General features: G+C 38.9%; 1 protein-coding gene across 2 annotated transcripts in view; it reads left to right on the forward strand.

The window, feature by feature from the left end:
• Positions 1-17,715, forward strand: part of LOC149109362 (uncharacterized) — a 40,887-nt gene that overhangs the window by 10,433 nt on the left and 12,739 nt on the right. For both annotated transcript variants that reach the window (XM_089294266.1, XM_089294267.1), the window contains exons 3-5: positions 14,363-14,617; positions 14,819-15,085; positions 15,461-15,754. In XM_089294266.1, coding sequence (XP_089150392.1) covers positions 14,363-14,617; positions 14,819-15,085; positions 15,461-15,754 — 816 coding nt within the window. The remainder of the gene's footprint in view (positions 1-14,362; positions 14,618-14,818; positions 15,086-15,460; positions 15,755-17,715) is intronic.

Genomic DNA, 17,715 nt, shown 5'->3' on the forward strand with positions numbered 1-17,715 from the left:
CAAATTAAATGAAATATGGATGTTGTTTTCAAAATAAGAGCGCCTTAGATCCGTTGAGCATCTAGTTCTTGCTTGATTGGAAAAATATACGAAGAAACCTTTTCTTCGAGACTTGTGTTTATTCGAAAGTTAATCGTGAAAACATTGACTAAAATCGACGTAGAAAACTACAAACTAGTCTGGAACTGGGAGCGAGTTCAAAATGTCACGCACTGTTAAGCCGGTAATATGCTAATTTTTTTGGTACGGGAACTCGGCAACCCTTTTGTGTACTTTTACAATACAAAGACAAAGCAATCTTCGTCTTGCCTGATCCAGTCATCCCGGCCACCATGCAAGTGGACGGATTTTCAAATTGAAACCGCTGACACTTCTCACTGGAATAGGGCATCACATTAAATGGGGTGAAGTGACCGGGATTACCGTGCCCATTATTGATTTGTCTTTTCATACTGTCTTTTCTGGTGAAGGATTTTTCACAATGAGGACATGACGAGGTCATGTCTCCTTCTTGGCAGCTAAAGGTAAAGTGAGAATAAAGTCGAACGTTCCGCGTTTAAATAGGCTTACAAATTCTCAGATTTTTATTGTTTAAATTCCACCACCACCGCCCCCACAATTCTATTGTTTAATTAAGATAATTTAACCATCGCCACCAGCTCCACCACCACCACCACCACCACCTCCACCACAATTCTATAAAAACCGTAAACGTCTGCCACTAGTTCAGTCTGCAATTATGTCTCGGGTAGTAAAGAACAACCGTGATTTTCTTCAACTGTTAGCTCATTGTCCTACTCATCAATGCGAGGTTCTATTAAGGACTGCCACTCCGCAACAAGTTCACGCATTAGTTCAAGTTTTATACAATGTGCTCAAGCAATACATCTCCTTTCCGGAAGAAAATAGGCAGAAATTGCTTCCATACAAGGATGCTCTAACTAGCCTTGCAATACCGAATGTCTCCTAAAAGAAGAAAAAACATATTCTTATGCAAGAGGGTGGTGGATTTATTTAAGACTTATCGCCCCCGGTTAAAAGTAGCTTAGGGTTTCTTCTGTTATAAATGCAATAACCCTTTATGAGTTGGATCATTTCATATCTTGCTTTTGACGAGTGCGGATCGGACATGAAGCCAAAGGTAGATTGGGATGATGAAGAAAATGGAGAAAGCGAAATGGAGACTTTTGAGGAAGCAAGGGAGACATGTTTCTGACGATGAGCAGTGCAACGATGAGGAACCACGAATTAAAGATGTTTTAGAGAATCTCTCACAAACCGTTTCCAGAAAACGTGCTTCGGACCTGCTACACAGTATGGCTGCTTTCAAAGATATTCTGTTTTGGACCCCTACATGGGCAATTGCTTCGAAAAAAACGCATAATTACCGTAACAAACATCGCTGAGTTAGTGGAATACATACTGCTTCCTCATAACGATGAGGTAAACATTTTAAATTTAGTCAGCTTAGGGACAAGATTGTTACTCCTTTTTTAGATAACTTATCTTTAGATCGCATGATATAAGCAATATGTTTTACCTTCAACTTTGAGATCTTGATCTGTTGTACACTGTGATTTTTGATTAAGCTTTAAATAAATCCTTAATTAGGTTATTAATTATAATAGGTCTTTTTAAATTGTAACAATGTTTATAGAGGGCCACAAGTTCATAAGTTTTTAACTATTAAGTGCCACCCTCTTTAAATAAAGTTTGATTGATTGATTGATTGATTGATTGAGTCAAGCCCAGAGCGCTTAATACCCTCCTGGATGGTCTGATAGAGGCACGTAGGGGCCAAACCACCCCCCAAATGTTTCGTCAGTTCTTGGGTATTTCACATTATTTCGCATTACTTAAAAAGTATTGACTCTTTCTACACCAAACTTGGCAGATGAGCAGGAGACCTATTGCCAATTATATTTTCATGAAAAATGTCAGTAAATGTCAAAGTTGTTACGTCACAGTGATGACGTCATGTTTTTGGCCACTTTTGAAGTTTTTAATATGCATATTTTTTACAATGTGTTAGAAAGAGCACATTAAGGGGAGTTGAAACCTGAAAAAAAATTGTCCATATCACAAAAATTAAATGAAATATGGCATTTTTAAATATGAAAAATAACTCTGCAAAATATGGGGTCCCCCCCTTGAGAAAAATCCCCAAATTGGAGACGTAATTTTGTTCCAGCAAATGCAGCTATGTTGCACATGTGATGTGCCAGATGACTAAAGCAAACACAAAGAAGAAAATCGAAATAAAAAATTATTCCTCTAGTGTTATTGCGTTAAAAATTAGTTTTGTTACGTCATAACCTGTGACGTCACTCGTTTTTTTACTGTTAATACCATCCTAACAAAGCCGAAAATCAAATTTCTAAAACCATACGATTTTTGACAACATCAAGCTTTCTATTTTTCTAGATTATTGGCCTTCCTAGAAAAAAACTGAAAAAAATAAACCGGAGAGACTGACTTAAGAAGGATAGTATGGTTAAGCAAATTCCGGGGGGGGGGGAAGCAAAAAAATATTTAATTTACCATATCTCAAAAAATAATCATCATAGCAAAAAACGGTGACATAATCTTTACATCAGATTTTACAAAATATTATAGCACGTTTTGGTGACGTCATCAATTATGACGTCATAATCTGCCATTTTGTGACAACCTCCAAATTAAAATAAACTGGAGATCAAAGAAAGCTCATCTGCCAAACTTGGTTCAGAAATATATAAACCAAGCAAATATAGCCTTCATGAAACATTTGGGGGGTGGTTTGGCCCCTACGTGAGGAAGGAGTCGACAAGCGTTAAATTAAAAAAAGAAAATTTTGGGCGATTTACTTGAAAAAGAAAAGGTTTATCGAGAGAACGAAAGCGAAGGTGATGATGACAACGACCGTAGCGACAGTTACGACAGTAGTGACGGGGAGGAAAGTCAATCTGAAAGCAATGATGCGGAAAGTGACAGTGAGTCTGACCAAGAAGGAATCAATCAAAAAGAGTCCTCGAAACCATGTCATCATTGTCAAAATTGGAATATGTCCGTAACTGCGGTGGTTAAGTGTCCTACATGCTTTTGGCACGATAACAATTCTATTTGTCCCATTTGTGGTTACGACATTCCGGTTGATATCGAACATATAAAAGAAGCCTTTGCCTGCTGTAATGACTGCGGTGCAACGGGCCACGAAAACATAAAAACATCGAAAGTGAGCTTATATTTTCCGAGTGAAGATAGAGACTGAATTTATTTGTCATACTGTTGTTATTTTAATAAAGTTGTTTGAAAGTTTAATGGTGCGTGCGTCTCCTTTTGTTTTAGCGCGATTGCGAATGATTGCATTGTCTTTGTATTGCAAAAGTACACGAAAGGATTGCCGAGTTCCTGTACCATAAAAATTAGCATATTGCCAGCTTATTTATGACCAAAACGGTTGAAACACCATACCCTTTGCGGCCGCACATACCAATATAGCCCATAAAAGGGAGCACCCCTCCCGCGTTCCAATATAGCAAGAACTACATCCTCAACGGATCGAAGGCGCTCTTATTTGAAAACATCATCCACATTTTATTTAATTTGTGCTTCAAGTTCAATTTCATCCACCAGCACATTTCCACTCTGACGTGCAAATAACTCTGCTGTATGCCTTTTGAGGCCAGGAAGACTAAATTCACCGTCTTTTCGTTGAATCATGCGGAATTGTACAATTTAATTAAGAGTGCTTTCAACATGAAATTGGAGTCTAAATCAACACGAACGTACAGATATCAAAACCGCGGCGGGGAGCTAATCTATCGCTTTCTAAAGGCCTGCATCGTCCTAAATGGACTGAACAAGAGCTTCCTACATCGAGAATCGATTGAACCTCAGACAAACTAGGCCATAGTTAGCAGTAAGCGAACACTCAACATGTTGTCGTTACGTCAATTATCGCCCGGAAGCCACGCAAATAAATTTCTTCCGCGCTAGCGAATCACAGACAGTTCTGATAGTTAGCTAAGCCGAGAACGCCTAAAATTGATAAAACAAAGAAATTCTACTCACGATCAGCGCTTGAACTCATGTTCTTCTCTCTGCTCGTGGCCATGTTTTGCTCGCAAATAGCAATGTCCAGGACCTACTTCAATTTTGTCTTTAGCTACATCAAAGTTCAGAGCAAATAACGCCAACAGCAGCTAGAAATGTCTAGTCCATTGCACGTCAAAGCCCTAAATTGATGTGGCTAAAGATTTTTGCTGTCTAAAGCGAGCACAACATTATCGCCAGAAGGCAAACGGCCTACTGTTACGGGACTAAATGTGACCCGTACAGTTTACACATCTCCTCAGGCCCGCCTCACGTACGATAATGGACGACGCTTACTAGCAAATCGTTAGACTTGGGCCTTCATTGGACTTAATGATGTCCTCAGGAAGACTTCCTTTAGACAGCAAATACAGAACGCTAATCGGTCGCTCCTTGTCAGAGTCACCGCGCGAACTGAATTCAGACGAGTGTAGCCTGGGCTAAACCTAATGCAAATTGAAAATGGGGTGGGGGAGGTGGTCGATATATAATGAAAAAAGTACCTAAATAAATGGACATGCGGCAAGGAGTTTCTACATTTCATGCTAAGTAAGATTTACAAGCTGCTGTCATAGCGAAAGCAGAAAAAAAATGAAAAAAACAGATAAATCAAAAAAACACTTGATTCAGTCTTTAACACCGTTTTCATAAATCCAGACATATATTTCAAGGGAACAAGACTGCATGACCCAGAAAGGTCGAAAAACGAGCGTGTCTAATTTCTGTCGATCTTTCTAAAGCACCTAGAGTCAAACTAGGGAATTCCCTGAGCAGTTTAGGACATTCTGTGCCAATATATGGCTGAATTTATGAAAACCGTGTTAAAGAGTTTGCACCAAAATAGCGGGCATGTTTTTGGAAAATCGGTTAGATATAAAAAAAAGCAATTAATTACTTTTCAATTCCTTATTTTTTCTTTGCTACGAGCCAAAATTGAATTTTGGCCAAACTGGGGTTGCTGACCGTGATCAGAAAGGTAAAATTCACCGATTTTGTGAAACGTGTTACGTCCCCTAAAATGTAGCTGACGGAATTTCGTTTTCTTAAAAATTCTAAGGTATATTTACTACTTTGACTGACGAAATATGGAAACTTTTCGGAAAATTCCAAGTTTACCAACGAGGCTGGAAGACACCCTACTCTGAGGCCTTTGTTCACATACTAAAATTTAGCCAAATTTGAGGGAGAAAATCTCAAAAGTTGTGTCTAAATGAAGACTAAAAAGCACGTCACAGTAAATTTATTACCTTAATTAACCGTTCTATAAGTTCAAACCGATGGGTATCTCCTTGGATTGCACGCGAGAACAGATAAAAATCTGCTACAGTCAGTGTATTTACATAACTATCGCTCGTGTCAAAGCACATTTGCATAAACCTTGCACTCGGTGAAAATACCTCTTCTGCCGTTCAGGTTCGTTTGATGGCCTTCTGAGTAGTGGCAAATACCTTCCTTTAATACTTTTGTACACTGTAGATCCAGTTTTGGGGTGAAGGCTGCGTTAAAGTTAATCAATTCTCAAGACTTGCGAGACTCCAAAAGTGAATAATGGCGATCTGCACAAATTAACCGTAGCCGTCATCCTGATAAGTTCCTTGAATAAATTCCGCCGCAGACGTAGCAATAGAAGAAAACGAAAGTCGAAAGATTCCATTTACCGTTTAATGGCCACTGAATCTTTTACTATTGCCCAGACTTCTGGAAGCTTGAGGGCTATGTGCTCGAATTTTGAAAACGATAACAACAACGAACACTTACCGGTTGATCGCTGGGAAGTGCATTCGTTCAATGCACGTGAAAGAACGCGACACTCTTAAATGGAATTATATTTTGCAATAAATGTTGTATTGTAGCATCAGCGCTTGTACAGCGCAGAAAATGAACTTCGGGATCCGTTCATACAACGAAAGCTGCATCAGCCTTCATGACAATGTCACACAAGTTGTAAGGTGACCAATTACCACTATGGAGGGGCCGGGGGCAAATCCCCCACCGGCCCCGCGCGCGCCGATCAATAGATTTGGCAAGGTCCATTGATTTAAATTTTTTGGACTAGTGTAATCTTATCAGTATGACCGAACGACGACAATTATTGCCCATTTTCAATTTTTATCTACTTTCCCCTAGAAAATACCAGAAGTTGCTAATACATGAGGGCAGAGAAAGCGGATATGGACCTGAAATTCACTTTTTTTTCTTTCCCGTTATCAGCCGTTCGTTTTTCATAAAAGACACATGGTCGACCCATGAATAAAATGAAGAAAATCAAAAGATGGGGCCATGAAACCTTCCAGAAAACCTCCATATCAAAGTGCGTGTAGATACTGAGAGGACACTCTCTCACTGCTTATAGCTGGTTTTCACATGACGTCACTAAAATTCGAACTACAAAACTATTGATCTTCCTGAGATTTTACTTAAATGATGTGTAAGAGCAGCTGAAAACTAATGTTTATACAAATTTTCGCTACGAATGGGTTCTCGGTTTCTTGATACACTACGCTTAAATTTCTAAACTTTTGCGTGACGCGGCATTTACATGACGGCCTAGAGAGCCGTCATTCTTGTTTAAAAAAGTGACTTATTTCGGGGAACTTCACTATCTGAAGAGTTCATGTCTTAGAAAAAGTATTATTTTAATGGTTTAGAATTCTTTGAGGGATAAATTCACGCTTTTGTAGCAAAACTCAGTGACAGATGTTTCTGTTGGTTTCCGGCCACCATCTTGGTGCCCGTGCGGATGGGCATCAGCATGGCGTCTCCATGCAAATCTCTATAAATTTGGGTAAAAAAATTCTCCGCATATGTCACATAAGAAAAATTGCTGTGACCAGAATTTTGGCGAGAGTCTTTGCATATTTACCTTCTTTTATTTCCCAGATTCTGGACTTTATCTATTGACCAGTTTTGATTTTTATTTTGATCTATTTTGAATTGCGTGACACTGAAAACCAGCAGTAGGACTAGTGCCCTTCCCTTTTTTTCCCCTTTTTTTCTGACGACACCAGAATTATTGCCCATAAAACTAGTTTGTCTTTGATTTCTCCGGCTCGCGAAACATATAGTTAAGTAATGGGACATGCACTCTTACCAGTACCCCGAAGGGTAGGGTCTTCAGCCGTTTTAGTCATAAATAGGGTATAATTATCAACTTCTTTCAACAGCATGTAGGGGCCCTTGTTTCTGAACGATAAGCTACAGGCGAATGGATTCAATTGCATCTTTTGTTTCATTGCTGCTAGAGGGAAAACAATCATTCTTGCTCATGGATGTCATGTAACATCCATGAGCTTAGTAGGCAGTCCAATGGCACTCACTCACTCACTCACTCACTCACTCGGTTCTGATTAACTTATTCATTAAAGTTGGATTAAACATTTTTTTTTCCTACGTCCCCTGCTAAGTATTGTTTTTGTCTCAAGGACTTCTGGGCATATGTTTGACTGGTTTCATGGGGGTACTAGAGAGGCGTAGATTTTTGTCCAAGAACATGGCGTAACAAGGCACTGAAGTCGAAGATGGTTACTTTTTTGTTCGATCAGTTAACAGGGATTCCTTCGTGGGTTGAAAAATGGAACGTTTTTACGGTAAGGAACACTTGCTGCGACAAATCGACAACGAAATCTTACAAGCGACGGCGGACGATACTTGCATCGAAATCTTGAAAGGTTCAATGTCTTTCGACCGTGGTCCGTGGACGAATCGGCGGAATCGTTTAAAGATTTTTTAATGTCATCCGGAGGAGGAATGAAATGAATGCCGTGTCATATGGAAGCTAAGGTAAGTCTTCTTGTTGTATCGTTTTTTCCTTTAAAAACTATGTCTATGAGAGCACTTGTGCGTACTAGTTGTAACGCCTTCTCAGTCATTCAGTGTTGCGTTACGCATCCCATCATCCCCTAGTTCTAATACGGGACTTAAGAAAAACGGGCTCCTCGTGTTAGGAGAACGTTTTCGCAACGTCCGTGTATTTTCAGTGTGTATTTGTAGTTTTGTTACCTGTTTACTCAAGCTTCACTCGAAGCCATTCCCGAGTACGTTCCATTACAGTCTTTGACAATCTTATCCGGACATTGTGGTAAGGTAATCCTCTCATGCCTTACTTTGAACTTTAACCTGTTCAAGCTGTAATAATTCGTTCCAGCACCGTGGAAAATAAACCGGAGTAGAACTGTTAGACGTGTGGATCGTACCAATGTTTCTCGCGCCCCGTTCTGCATAGAAAGGCGGCCGCTACACTAGTAATTGGATTCTTTCGTTCGGAAACTGCTCGATTCCGAGAGTAGTCATCTGATAAAGCACATTGTTTTCTAAACTCAAAAGTTAGAGCTGACGTTCGCCATTTTGTGTCATTGTTGGATGTTGTCTTTACAGAGTTGATTTCCGTCTGTTGGCGATTTATATTATCGATCAGTACTATGAATGTAGTTTGTACTGGAAATGTTGATAACAAGTCTCCGTATATATATTCGGGAAGAAAAGCCGCGAAATTTGCTAGGCCAGGAGACGTACAGCCTCATGTAGCTTCGAAGAAGCTTACGTCGAGTTCAAAATAAAGGTTACTGAGAAAGTTAAAAGTGAAATGAGCAGACTAAGAACACAAGCAAGCCTTGTGCCTTTGGGAGTGTTACAGACTGACAATTCATCCCAAACAAAAACAATCTTGTTTCAGAATGTTGGATCTCTCCACCTCCGGCTCCACCTCCACGTTAGATGATTTGCGAAGTGATTATAACAGTCAAATAGCTGATGTCAACATTTTTGTTGAATCAAAACTTTGCTTGTCAGATAGAGATGATGCATATCAGCTTCGTGAATTTACGAGTCACAGAAATGACTTTAGTCAGTGTAACATAAGAACTTGCCATGGAACTGCTGTGTACCTTCTAATGTTTAGAATTGTACTAAATTCCCTACAGATGTAACTTTAATAATTTAGAAATTACTTTCATGGTTTTAACCCAACCAGTTCCAAATATTCATGTCATTGGTATCTATCGCTCGAACGCTCGAAAACTAAAGTTGCAATTTCGCAGTTAATTCATGCTCTTACTCACCTTCACAACTCAGTATTAATAGAACCTACAATTCCAACCAGGGCCCTTGCCAGAAACAAATTATGACTAAGGCAGTGTCCAAGAAATGAGTTGTGACTGAGGCAATGTCCATGGTTTAATGCTCTTCCTGGGAGTTTAGAGTGTTTTTGATGACTATAAACAACAAAAACGAAAAAAATGACTGAGGCAAGTGCCTCGGTTTGCCTGTTACTAGCTAAGGCCCTGCCAACTGTACTGCTTGGGGATTTCAATATTGATCTAATGCAGGCAAATACAGAACAAAAGGCTCTAATGAAATATCTTGTAACAGGCAAAGGGTACATTCAGTTGATTAACCAGTATACTACTGACTACTGTACGCAGATAAATCATGTACCACAAATTATGTGCACAATCAGAAGGTGATCATCAGCCCTTTGAAATAAATTTCCATGAAAGCTGTTTGAATATTTGTTAACAAAAATTCACTATGTATATCATATGAGATCATTATAATTATTAATTTAGCTGAAGATGAAACTTTACATACCAAATAAATATCTAGATGTAAGCAACTATTTGAATCACAGATAGAAAACAGTCAGAACATTTATTGGCAGAAACAAAGAATGGTTTGAATTTCCTGTGCTTTTCATGTTCTTAAATTCCTAGTCCTCATAGAGTTTCAAAATTACATGTACCTCTACCAGAATTTGGAGATGCTGTATATAAGAACAAATTTTTCAGGTTAAAGGAATTATTTTAGCTCCAATGTTTCTTGAAGGAAAGCATGCCATTTATAACTGGCATTTTCTTTCTTAAACCCTTTCCAGAAAAGCAAGAAGTATCACTTGGACACCACATTTAGGTAAGTAGCCTATTTTTATTGGGGTTGTATGGGGGAAAGGGAAAGGACAGCAAATTAAAGATATACATGTGTAATTTTTCTGCATTCATTTTTATACCCTTTTAAAATATGTGACTATTATATTTATTGTGTATTGCAGGTGAAGCAAGTTGCACTATTGTGCATATGCAAATAACCCAGATGAACACTGTGGTAACAACTACAGTATACTATAATATGCAAGTGACAGTAAGCAAATGTTAATATTAACAACACCATTACTGATGCTATACGCGTTTATCAGCTGCCAACAATAATATCAAAAGACTTCATAGAAATCGGCTTTAACAACACAAGTCACCCTTAAGACTTCATGGAATTAATCTGAGAATTACAGATGGATGTGGAATACCCCTACTTAGGAAGAGAATAAGATGCCTTCAACACTTGCTTGTGTTAGCTGCCACTTGAGCTGTTTAAACTCATTCTTTGCAAAAGACATTGGTTTCAAGCATATAAAATGGCTCTCCAAACTGCACACCGTAAATCCTCGAATTAGTGCCTGGGGCACTTATTTCAAATTTAGGAGAACACAAGGGGGCGCTTAAATGAGGGGGGGAGGGCTTATTCGAGGGGGACGCTAATTCGAAGATTTACAGTATAATTACAGAGTTGGAAACACTTTGGAACTTTGTCCATGTAGGTTTCTTAAAGTTAAGAATGTCAACAAATGAAATCCACCTGAACTCACTATCTGTGTCAAAACTTAACTCAGAACCTACAGCTTTACAGTGGAATACAGACATACAACTTCAACTTAAAATTAGCAGTTCCATATCATGTTCATATACATTGAACATAACCGGTGCATGTAGAGAAACATCAGTCCTTTCCATGAGGACTACAATTAAATGAAAATACTAGACTCCATCATAAAGAAACACAAAAATAGAATGTGTTAATCTCTCTATATATATTAAATACAAATCTTGCAATGTTTATTTGAAGTATAAGCTAACCTAACTGTTCCAGCTTATACCTGTTGAATTTTCATTCAATTATTAAAATGGTTGTTAGTATATTCTACTTCTACTACATGTGTGTCCTGCTGCTGTAAAGATTATGTTATCTATAGCTCAGCAAAAAAAATGTAAAATCTGATCTGCATGTATAGGAGACTGTTGGCTACAATTTCCCCTTTTACCTTTTATGTGCTACATTATGGTAGTCAGTATTTCAGCAGTGTTCAAATTGATTTTTTGTCGTTGTGCTCTAGCTCTTGAAATCTATTTCAAATATGTAATAAAATATTATTTATTATAAAATGATTTTACCAGAAAACGAATTCAACCATCTGAAGGGTGTCAATAAACAACCTTATTTGGACATCAAAAGCTATCCATCACATTTGACCAACTGATGTTTCTTTTCCTGTTTTCCACTGCAGCACCAAGAGCAACTCTGCAATGATCAATTCCTCTTCTCTTTAAATTCAACTAAGTTTTCTACATTCATCCAATAGGCCATTTCCGAGTTGCCTTTTGTCTTTGTGTCAAAACGAGTCTAAGTGCAAAACCATTCACTTCCGCCTGCAGAAGGTTTCGCACAAAGACTCGTTTTGAAACAGGCAAAAGGAAACATTCATCCATGAGCTGCTCACAGGAGCCTCTGATTAGTGTTTGTTATGAATATTAGTCTGTATTAACACTACTTTCAATTCAGCTATGTTACTGCGCCTTTCAATAACATGCGGACTCAAATTCAAATGTCGTCAATCAAATGTTCGGCGGCTCCTGCCAGCTTCTGACCGGTCTGAACTGTGCTCTAAGATTTGATTTGATCACCGCGCGCTCCGCGGAGGAGGAGGAGCCGCCGAACATTCGATTGATAGTAGCGAAAAACGCCCTTGTCGGTTGAGCTTTTAATTTTTGAGTCCGCAGGAGTCCACATGTTATTAAAAGGCGCAGTAATGCTCGCGATACACGATATATGTAGAAGTGTGATCAAAAATGTATTTTTCTCTTGGTTATTATGATTTTTACAGACACCGTGAGGATAACAATGACAGAGAGGGTTGGAGTTCTGTGCCAGATGCGACTATAACACCTTTAATATAATGTCTATCGCATTTTAGGACAATTATGTTCAAGCCCCACACCCTCCTTTGAGTCCCACAATGGTAAGAGTGCATGTCCCATTACTTCGCTATATGTCAGAGAAATCAAAGACAAACTAGTTTTATGGCCAATAATTCTGGTTTCGTCAGAGAAAAAAGGGAAGGGTACTAGTCCTATAAGCACAAAGTGAGAAATCGTCCTCTCAGCTTCTGCACGCGCTTTGATATGGACGTCTTACGGAAAGTTTCTTAACCCCATCTTTTGAATTTCTTCATTTTATTCATGGGTCGACCATTGTGTCTTTTATGAAAAATGAATGGCTGATAACGGGAAAGAAAAAAGTGAATTTCAGGTCCATATCCGCTTCCTCTGCCCTCATGTATTAGCAACTACTGGTATTTTCGGAAGAAAAGTAGAGGTGCAATGATTGTTGTCGTTCGGTCATACTGATAAGATTACACTAGTCCAAAAAATACAATGGGTTGCTTTTGAAAACCTAGCCAAATCTATTGACCGGCGCGCGCGGGGCAGGGCATTTACCCCTGCCCCTCCATAGCTGGTAATTGGTCACGTTACAATTTGTGTGACATTGTGACGAAGGCTGGTGAAGCTTTCGTTGTATAAACGGATCCCGAAGTTCATTTTCTGCGCTGTACAAGCGCTGATGCTGGAATACAACAGAAGTAAAGCCCATATATCGCAAAACATAGTTCCATTCAAAAGTGTCCTGCTCATTCATGTTCATTTGACGAATACACTTCCCAGCGATCAACCGGTAAGTGTTCGTCGTTGTTGTCGTTTTTAAAATTCGGGCACACATCCCTCAAGCTCCCAGTAGTCTTGGCAATAGTGAAAGACTCAGGTGCCATTAAACGGTAAATGGAATCTTTCGACTTTCGTTTTCTTCTATTGCTACGTCTGCAGCAGAATTGATTCAAGGAACTTATCAGGGTGACGGCTACGGTTAATTTGTGCAGATCGCCATTATTTACTTTTGGAGTCTCGCAAGTCGTGATAATTGATCAGCTCCGTAACCCTTCCCCTTAAAACTGGATCTGCAGTGTATAAAAGTATTAAAGGAATCTATTTGCCACTACTCAGAAGGTCATCAAACGAACCTGAACGGCAGAAGAGGTATTTTCACCGGGTGCAAGGCTTATGCAAATGACTTTGACACGAGCGATAGTTATGTAAATACACTGACTGAGGCAGATTTTAATCTGTTCTCCCGTGCAATCCAAGGAGATACCCACCGGTTTGAACTTATAGAACGGTTAATTAAAGTAATAAATTTACTGTGATGTGCTTTTTAGTCTTCATTTAGACACAACTTTTGAGATTTTCTCCCTCAAATTTGGCTAAATTCTAGTATGTGAACAAAGGCCTCAGAGTAGGGTGTCTTCCAGCCTCACTGGTAAGCTTGGAATTTTCCGAAAAGTTTCCATATTTCGTCAGTCAAAGTAATAAATATACCTTAGAATTCGTATGAAAACGAAATTCCGTCAGCTACATTTTAGGGGACGTAGCACGCTTTACAAAATCGGTGAATTTTACCTTTCTGATCACGGTCGACAACCTCAGTTCGTCCAAAATTCAATTTTGGCTCGTAGTAAAGCAAAAATAAGGAATTGGAAAATAATTAATTGCTTTTCTATATATCTGTGTCAAACCCTTTTCACTAACAAAAAATGAAGGAAAATTATTTTTGGTCCCGAAGTCGAGTGCACCGCTTTTAGCAGGACTGTTAATAATACGTTAAGACGTTGATACGTTGTTACTGCAACCAATACATAACTAAGTGTACTACATAGAGTGTCTTGGAACCAAAACCAACACAATTACAATATAACAACTGCAACAGACAAGAACAAAATGAACCAATAAGGACTCGTAGCAAATGCGCGTAGCTGATGTCAAGCGCGGGAAAAGTACATACCGAATCGAAATAAGTTTAGGTTTTCCATCTGATTAGTTGATTAGGAGGCGCTAAAAAAAGGTAAACCAATCAACGAACATAGTAAAGCTGCACCAAAGCAAATCAAAATTATTTGCCACAGTAAATTGAAAACTACTTTTATATCTCGATTAAGTAGATATATCAAACACTCCAGACAGTGTTTCACCACATTTCGCTCGGAACTCAGTCAAAAATACTCCGCTGCGTGTCGTCTTTCGACTCTCTTCGCAGTGTGTGGAATTAAGGTAAAACGCGGCCTCTCGTGATTGATATGTTACGTACTAGCTGTAATCCTTTTTTAACACTGCTCAAAAATTTCCTTTCTTCACAGAAATACCTGTTATCAGCCCATCGTTAATAAGCGGAAGTTACATTGAGGGATCTTCAGTCAATATCAGTTGTACAGCGACTGGAAAACCAGACCCGGAAGTATCATGGATACGAAATGGACAAACCAAAAGTTCCGGGAGGAAAACAGCGTACTTGGCCTTCGACCAAATAAAGAGGACAGATGATGGACTGTATACATGTACAGCTAACAACTCAGCAGGAACAAAAACTCACAAAGAGATCCTGGTGGTTCGTTGTAAGTCTGAGTTATTATTACATCTTCATTATCCACATCTTTAGATCAATCTTTTGACTTGAGCTGTTTTAAAAGGCACACGTAAGTATAATGTATCTTGCGCTCTTTCTCAATTAGACATCGAAGAGAAGCTTTAAAATTTAGGGTGGAGTTCCTTTTGCCTAAGGTCTAAAGCGAACTTTTTCTTTTTTTTTCCCACAGACCCGGCAGAAATAGTAAGTGTTACTTCATCAGCTGCAAAGTCTTGGATTGGTCAGACAGTGACGTTGAAGTGTGTGTCAGATGGTGTTCCTACACCAACACTCACCTGGTACAAACCTGATGGAAATGAATTAAACACAGTCACAGCTAAAGAAAGTACAGTGGAGGTGTTCTTAAATGATGATAAAAATTTTGGTGAATACAAGTGTGTCGCTTACAATGGCCTTGATCCTTTAAAAGACCTCTCGCTGACTCTGGCACAAATACGTATGTTTATGCTTAACAAAGTATTTGAGCTTAATAGTCAAGCTATATAAAAGCGCCTTTCTCTTATTATCCAAAAAATAACCAGTTCACTTAAGTGCTGTAGAAGGTAATAATGCGGAACTGACGTTTCGATCACATATTTTGGTTTTAGACCTATATAGTGTTAACAGCCATGGACGTTAAAAATTGCAAAATTAAAATCCGGAAATAAAGGATTCTTTTCCCTGATTATTACGGGTTTCCACATTCGAGAGACGTCGTTACCACTAATTTGACGATCAGTGTGTGGGATTGTTACAACATATTGTCAACTTCATTTCAGTGCAAAGAGAGATATAATGATTCAAATCAAATTTTTTCTTTTGATTTTGTTAGGGGAACCAGGATCCCCGGTCATCATATCTTCAGCCACAGACATTCAAGCCACTTCACTGACCGTAAAATGGACTGCACCAACTGTTGATGGAGGGAGTCCTATCACAGCATACCGAGTGGTCATACTAAAGGGTAGCACTGAGATAAAGAATCTTAGTATTATTGACCCTGAAATAACCAGTCTGTCTGTTGGAGATTTGAAGACAGATACCGAGTACAACGTGAAGGTGTTTGCCACAAATGCTGTCTTTGAAGGAGCAGCAGCGGAAAAGACTGTCACGACAAAGACTAACGGTGAGATATCTGTTGATTTTTATTAATAGAGTATTTCAACTTAAAGATATTTACTATCACGCAACAGCTTTACGTGGTATATTTTTTGGATGCAAAGTTTGGATGCAAAGATATCACTAAAAGTATACAGTCTTACTATGTTAACATCAGGTCCTGAAACTTCTAAAAGGGCAATCTCGATGTAGATTTGATAAATAGTGGATATTATATGGCCGCATGGAGATACGAGATTTCTCAAAAAAATAAGAATATTTCACTCGTTTACTGTGAAATCTTTTTCAATGCGAGAAGAGAAAGTGGGCATGTAATTAATGTTCTATTTATTAAATAAACACCACTAAAATCCCAAGCCATTTTAATTTCGCTGGGCAAGGCGCAATTTATTACGTAATCATACCAACGATGATCCTTTCACATGTTAGGACAACATGTTATTTTCAGGTGTGAAGATATCACGTTTTCGCGCGAAAGTTCACCTGGTATTTCATTGGTTTTCATATAATAAAGGTCTCTATCTTTCTAGCTATCTATCTATCTGTCTGTTTATTTATCTTTCCATTTAATACATTTAGCCAAGCCGGGTTGTTCAAAGCTCGATTAAGCTAACCCAGGATAAGCGAGAATTTAGATTTGAGTTTTGTCACTTTGCGGTGAGGTTTTCTGTTTATGTTGTTTGGCCCTTTGTTTTGAGTTGAACAACCTGAAACTACACAAAACAAAAGCAGTAAAAACATTGTCTACAAGAAAAATTTATACTTTGGTTTTAATCCTGAGTTAGCGTCAACTGGCTTTCGAACAATCCAAACTTAAATATCATATCATCTAAACTTGAGCCCGCGATATGGTTACGTGATAGTGGTCAGCGGATTCCTTGTTTTGACAGGTGCCAATTGACCATAATACGGATGTCCCATATCAATGAAGTACGCTATAAACTAAGGCGGCTGCTGTCAAACTACAGTAAAACCCCGGTTACTCGAACTCTGAAGGGAAACGAAAAATAGTTCGAGTTAGCGGGGTTTCAAGTTATCGGGGTCGATTGAATATCCAACTTGCTATGTTAATAATTTATAGTTTACTGATTTTTCAGCACCTCAGTATACAGTGACAGCTAAAGGCACGGCATCCGCTATGACTCATAAGATCAACAAATGACTGTCAAATATGTGAACGGTCGGTTGCACTAATTAAAATCAAATTGCTGTGGTATTAGTTTTGAGTGTTTTTTTTTTTTTTTTTCGATTACACGACAAGAAAAGCTTATGGGATGACATCCCTGCTGAGTTACATCAACCAGAATTCGAGTTATCGGGGTAAATTTTTATCAAGGGAAACGAAATTTAGTTCGAGTTAGCGGGCAATTCGAGTTATCCGAGTTCGAGTTAACCGAGTTAAAATGACTGAAAAAGTGGAGTCAAATCCAAGGAAAATGGAAATTAGTTCGAGTTTGCGGGGGAGTTCGAGTTATCCGCGTTCGAGTTACCGGGGTTCTACTATATTAGCCGGAGTATGGCCGCCATCTTGCACGACTCCGTCGTCGCCGTCGTCATGTGAACGCGCCCACTAACAATACCGCTAGCCAAGAAAATCAATTCACGGGTTTCATTTTCTTTCCTATATGGGTATGGAGCCCGAAGGGCCGCCGTAGCTCCGCCATTGGGGACTTTAAAATATGGTACGGCTAGGCTGTAGTACGGCGGTAGATAGTGAAAATCACTTCCGGTGACGTCATGACGCGCGTACCAGTACGGCTTTCCCGCCGTAGCTTTGCGGGAAACTGCCTGGTTTCACGTACTCTTCACTACGTGAGTATAAGCCTGCTTTTTACTTCTCATGTTAACGTTTTTTGCACTGTTTGAACAGCCTAGTTTGAAGATAAAGTTCTCAATCATAAAAATCAGTTTTAAGATCATTGTTTCTTTGTCATTTGTACAGAAAATTTGAACGATTTTAACACCTAC

The sequence above is a fragment of the Orbicella faveolata genome, unplaced genomic scaffold (assembly GCF_042242905.1).
Source record: "Orbicella faveolata isolate gen_17 unplaced genomic scaffold, um_ofav_v1 contig_25, whole genome shotgun sequence".
Lineage (NCBI taxonomy): Eukaryota > Metazoa > Cnidaria > Anthozoa > Scleractinia > Merulinidae > Orbicella > Orbicella faveolata.